General features: G+C 38.6%; 1 protein-coding gene across 2 annotated transcripts; it reads left to right on the forward strand.

The window, feature by feature from the left end:
- Positions 1 to 868: 868 nt before the first annotated feature.
- On the forward strand, positions 869 to 5,658 carry LOC106943927 (leukocyte surface antigen CD53-like). Of its 2 annotated transcripts, XM_015027221.1 has the most exons (5): positions 869 to 1,393; positions 1,788 to 1,869; positions 3,293 to 3,481; positions 3,582 to 3,656; positions 5,428 to 5,658. In XM_015027221.1, the coding sequence occupies exons 2-5, from the start codon at positions 1,807 to 1,809 to the stop codon at positions 5,653 to 5,655; spliced, it is 555 nt and encodes a 184-aa protein (XP_014882707.1). In that variant the 5' UTR covers positions 869 to 1,393; positions 1,788 to 1,806; the 3' UTR covers positions 5,656 to 5,658. The 2 variants fall into 2 exon arrangements, with proteins under 2 accessions (XP_014882707.1, XP_014882709.1); XM_015027223.1 differs by lacking the exon at positions 869 to 1,393 and having other exon boundaries at positions 1,407 to 1,869.
- Positions 5,659 to 5,765: the final 107 nt, after the last annotated feature.

Genomic DNA, 5,765 nt, shown 5'->3' on the forward strand with positions numbered 1-5,765 from the left:
GATTTTAGTTTTAAAACCATTTTTCATTTTATTTTTGACCCATGTTACAAAATGTTTGGACACCCCTGGTTTACGTGATTTGACAGACCTTTCTCTCTAATGTATTGTTTTGAAACCAGTTTTATCTGTGTGGACTCAAACAAAGCCATTTATTACACATGACTACAGTTCTGTCCACCAAACCCTCCTAGGAGGTCCAGTGAGAGGAGCTTCAGCAGACTCACAGGCTGTCAGATCTTCATGTTTTCATTTTTCTATGCAAATTTCTTGCATTTTTGAGCCATTTACCTCAATCATTCATTTCAATGTGAACCAGTTGGTTCTGTGGTTTTAAATGTTAGTGAAGAAATCAATGCTGACACTGATCTTTCCATTAAAGTTTCTATTCTTCCCTTAATCTGGTCCTTCTTTTTGTTTGCTTCATGTTTCCATTGATCCATACATTAGTTTAATATTTCATTTTGTTTTTGTAGTTTCTCAACCTTAACTAAAATAAGATGTCTTGATCTGACATGAAATCTAACTTTTATTACTTTATTTAGGAAGAATGTTCACACATTTGTTTTGATTTTCTATTGTTTCTGTTTCTTGTGCTGAGCTCAAGTATTTTCTGGAGACCTAAAAACTTTAAATTTCTTGCTTAGGTTTTAACAAAAATATTAACACAACGTCTACATGTCAGAAGTTTGATTTATCAAACCTGAATAATAAAAAGTATTGGTATCAGTATAGATATTGGTGATACTTGCACTGTATTTATTTGGTATCGGCTCAAAAAAAAAACAGTTGATAGTTGAAATAACAGCAAATAATTCAAGAACGAGAGGAATGGGAGAATGCAACATACAAGACAACCTTTAGGTATGTTTATGATGAAGGAATGAGGGAACATGATGGATTTTACACAACACTGTCCCTTTAAATCCAGTGTTTTTCCTTTGTTATGCATGTGTCTCCAAATATCTACGCTGTTCCTGAGCACCATGTGTATGAGGAAGCTGGAGGAGTCCAGATCAGGGAAAATGATCATTTCTCTAGAATCAGATTCTAGAGCAATGATCTCGTCTAGTTACAGATAATTCATTCTGTTTACTTCAGACTGATCAGTGACCCCTGACCCCTAGCTTAACCCAGCATCTCTGAACACAGCAACAGAAGCCTTCATTCAGCCCTGCTGGAGGTTAGCAGTGTAACCATGTGCTGCCTGCTGCCCCCCATCTCTTCATTGTTGCTTCTGTAAATATTAGTTAATAAAACTCAGCCATGCCTCCCCCCACCCCCTGCTTTAACTCCTGCCGTTGCTGCCTGATCTCAGTTATTCTTTGGAATGCTGGGAACGCCAAATGAACTTCCCAGTCGCTCGGACATTACTGGATATTTCGCTGTAATTAAGGTAAGCTTTTACATAAGTTTTCCTTTGACTTCTGATTTATTATATTTTCAATTATTATGAAAACTTAATAACTGACATACACATTTCAAAATAATCCCTGCAGGAAAAATCTTTATTATATTTTCAGGCTTCCAGTATTTTGTGCTGCTGAGAATCAGGAAGTTGAAGTTGCTTCCAGCTAACAGAGTCTAAAACTTGTGACAAAAAGTTCATCTGGTGATAAGAGCAGATAATAATGATTAACACGGCCAACAAGGGGATCCATTGTGGCTCATGGCTCAGTGTTGCCATATCAAACAGCAGTGTCCTGTAAACACTCAGCTGAATGGAGCCACAGCTTCACCTTTGCAGATCTTAAAGACGAGTGTGTTGAATTTTTCCTTCTCACATTTAGAAGAAGAGGTTCAGGAAGGATGAATAGCTCCTGCGTCGGCTGTCTGAAAGGTCTGGTGGTGTCTCTCCACTTCCTCTGCTGGGTAAGGTGGTGAGGGCACCAAACACACACACACACACACACTGTGGCTGGTTAGATCCAGTCATCCTGCAAATATTAAAACCCTCACATATTTACTCCTTAATTGGTCAAGATTGAAGTCTTTATGTAGAATATGTAGCACATTTTTTATCTGTACTCACTAGTGGAGGCGGGCTCTGTCAGAGTGACACAGATACACACACACACACACACACACACAAAACTGTATTTCTGACTACATTAGGATTGTCTTGCTGTCTTTTTGCTTCAAAGATTATGATTTTGTAGTTCTAACATCAGTTGCTGTGCTGTGTGATCCTGTTGTCAAAAAGACAAGTACTATGAAATATAAATAAGATATTAGTGTTTTTCAGACTTTAAGTAATTCAGTAAATTCTTCTGTATAAAATATTAAGGAAAAAGAAATTAAATACAAACTGGCAAACTAAGGAACTGAACTAGACTGTGGTTGGGAGCAGCTATCTTTTATACACTTTTTGAAATGTAAGTAGCAAACTTTCCATCATTATGTCATTAATCCTTTAAAGTCTAACTCGCTGAACTCCAAATCAATATTAAAATATTTTCTTCTCACGTTTTATTAGCGTTTAACAATGCAGATTTCTAGTTTTTTTTTTTTTTTTCTATGTATATATAATTAGTTTAGTTATTTTCTTATCTTGGGCACCAACTTATGAATTATTCATTAAATAAATACCTACAAGCCTGAAATTAATAGTTTGAATAAAAATGACACATAATTACGTCATCAGAGGGACCAGTTTACTTCTCAACCACATAATTTATATAAAAAATAGTTTTAGAAGAAACATTAAGGAATGTTTATCATTTACTGCAACCATGAATGTATGAACATATACAAGTTTTGGAACGTACCCCAGTTCCAATTATTACCAACTTGTTTTGTTGTTAATAGTTAATGTAGATTACTTTATTGACCAAATCTGAATTTTTATCGGCAGCTTCGCCTGGCGACCCAGAGCGACATTACAACGTGTTGCAGGCATCATTAAATGGATAACATGAAGCTCATCCGTTCGAACACTGAAAGTCTTCTCTTTGTAGTGAATTCCATTGAACAAGGATTTGCAAACCATTATATTCTGTGTTTATTTATGTTTTACACAACGTTCCACCTTAATTGGAATTAGGGTTGGAGATGAAAAAGGGTAGACGCAAAACATGTCGAGTGAAAATCCAGGTCTGTGTTGTTTAGCCTGTTCAGGACTCTGTGCTGTGAGGCAGCAGCTCAGTGAGGCAGTGAACACACACTCAAGATGTGAAGAGGTTGTCTTTGCTGGTGTCTATAAAGGTTGTTAGACAGACTGAGGCCAGCCTCACTCAGCTGAACCTGCAACTCTCATAATGTGAGCTTTGCCTCGTCTCTCTTGCCTCCTGTGGAGCTGTGTGGAGCCTTCGTGGTGGCCTTCGGGGAATTCCAGATGATGCACTCCAGGTTCGCCTCTCTGGTCACCACCTTCTGGCCCATCTACCCTGCCAACACGCTTGTAGTGACCGGTACCATCGTCACCTGCGTTTGTTACCTGGGAGTACTGGGAGGCTTGAAGGAGAACCGCTGCATGCTCACCACTGTGAGTGGGAGGAAACGTGGCGTTTACTGCCTGAGTGGGCTGAATTCACTGAATGACCAAATGAGACGCTTCAAAAATAATCTGATTTTCTGTGTCTCAGTTTTATGTTCTGCTGTTCATCCTGATGCTGGTGGAGCTGGCCATGGCCTGTGTGTTCTTCGTCTACAACAGAGAGGTGGGAGACTTCTGGTATTTGTATGTCTGTTAGGGAATCTGCTTTGATGTCTTTTCTAATGAAGTGTGCTGAAACATCCTTAAGATTACTGTCGTGACCAAAACTACTTATATTTTTTTGTGATCTAAAACAAATGTTATGATTTGTAACATTGAATACTTTTGCTTTTATGATAATCTCTTCTATATTGGTGCACAGATCAGATCAGATCAGATATGCATGGATTTTACAAAAAGGCTGGAGTCACATCATAAGGTTCATTGACTGTCAAAAACCCATTGCCATTGTGGACAGTTTTGAAACTGATGGGAATGTAGTTTTTGCCAATTTTACAGCTCTAATGTCATGTAAAATTGAGTTGTTTGAGCTTTGCGTGACGTTATGGTGAGAATCAGACAGCCACCTTCAAAGATGAGATCACAGATGAAACTGTGATCTCTGAACTACGCCAGGCCACTGAAAAAGAGAAGACCTCTGGAACGCAACAAGATGGAGATCAGCAAGTGGAGAAAAGGCTGTCTAGGAAATCTATATACAAGAAAAAGAAAAGGGCAGCAATGAAAGCTGCCTTTGAACTGCAAACCCTAGAACACACTGAACAAGAAGTTTCCAGGACAGAAATGTTTAGTAATCAGACCGTAGACTTGAAAAATGAGATTTATACAGATGAAGTTTTGATCCCTAAACTACTCCAAGTTGCTGAAAAAGAAATGGCCTCTGAAGCACAAAAGAATGGGGATCAGCAAGTGGAGAAAAAGCTGCCTAGGAAATCTATTTACAAGATAAAGAGAAAGACAGCAATGAAAGCTGTGATTGAGCTGGAAACCCTAAAGAACCAAAAGATTTCTGAAGATAACAGTGAACAAGAAGTTTTAAGGACAGAGATATTTAAGAATCAGACCGCTGACTTGGAAAATGAGATTTATACAGATGAAATGGAGATATCTGAACTACACCAGGACACTGAAGAAGAGAAGGTCTCTGAGACGCAACAAGATCAGGATCAGCAAGTGGAGGAAGAGCTTTCTAGGGAATTTGATTATGAGAAAAGGAGAACAGCAGCAATGAAAGCTGCTGCTGAACTGGAAGCCCAGAATGGTTCAGAATCATTGTTTAATAAAAAAAAAACAAAAAAAAAAACATCAAAATGTGCAGGAAACCAAGGTGAGGAATTCTGAGGCCTGACCAGAAGCTGAAACCAACTTGGGTTCTTTAGCAGGACCATGATCCAAAACACAGTAGCAAGTGCACCTGAAGAAAAACAAGATGAAGACGTTGAAGTGGCTTATAGTCAAAGTCCTGACCTGAATACTATTTAAATGCAGTGACATGATCTTAAAAAAAGGCTGTTGAAGCTGGAAAACCCTCCAGTGCAGATGAAATATAATAATTCTTCAAAGACTAGAGACCAAAACCGGTCAGAGTTACAGGCTACAAAAACAAGGGTCAGCACTAGTAACACCTGGCTAGTCTTTTTGCATACATTGAATTTAGTTGCTAAGGAAAGTGATGGGAACTTGAGACACATTTTGTTTATTATTGCAGAAATTTTTGGAAATCACTCAAAAAATTGTGACTTTGTGCCTCAACCCTTTCAGATGGTGCCCTGGGCAACTGCCCATATTTCGCCCATATCAAAACCACCACTGCATGCACATTTCCAAAAAAAATGTTTGTCCATCACTGTGACCACATTCACAAGTGGCTCTCCTCACCTTTCCTACGTGCAGCAAGTTGTCCTGACTGCCATGTCGGCCTTTGTCTTGAACAGATCGACACATACTTTGAGAAGGACCTGACCCACAGCTTGGAGGTCTACATGGAGTCTGGCCCAGAGGGGAACAAAACCATTAAGGAGGATTTTGATTCCGTCCAATACCTGGTAAATGATAAAACACTCATTTTAATGTCTCTGTTTATGAAAATACATATTTGGAAGATCCAACTGCCACAGTGTTTCTTGACGCTGCATCAGTTGTCACAAATTTTGATTAAGTGACACAGTGATAGATCCTTAACAGGTATTTTATGGTGTATACCTTTTTAGTACATTGACTAAAAAGCTGTACTAAAAAGGTTTCTTTATGACTGTAATAACACCCGGTTCAG

The sequence above is a fragment of the Poecilia latipinna genome, unplaced genomic scaffold (genome assembly GCF_001443285.1).
Source record: "Poecilia latipinna isolate Pla-1442-1.1 unplaced genomic scaffold, P_latipinna-1.0 Scaffold6415, whole genome shotgun sequence".
Classification (NCBI taxonomy): Eukaryota; Metazoa; Chordata; class Actinopteri; order Cyprinodontiformes; family Poeciliidae; genus Poecilia; species Poecilia latipinna.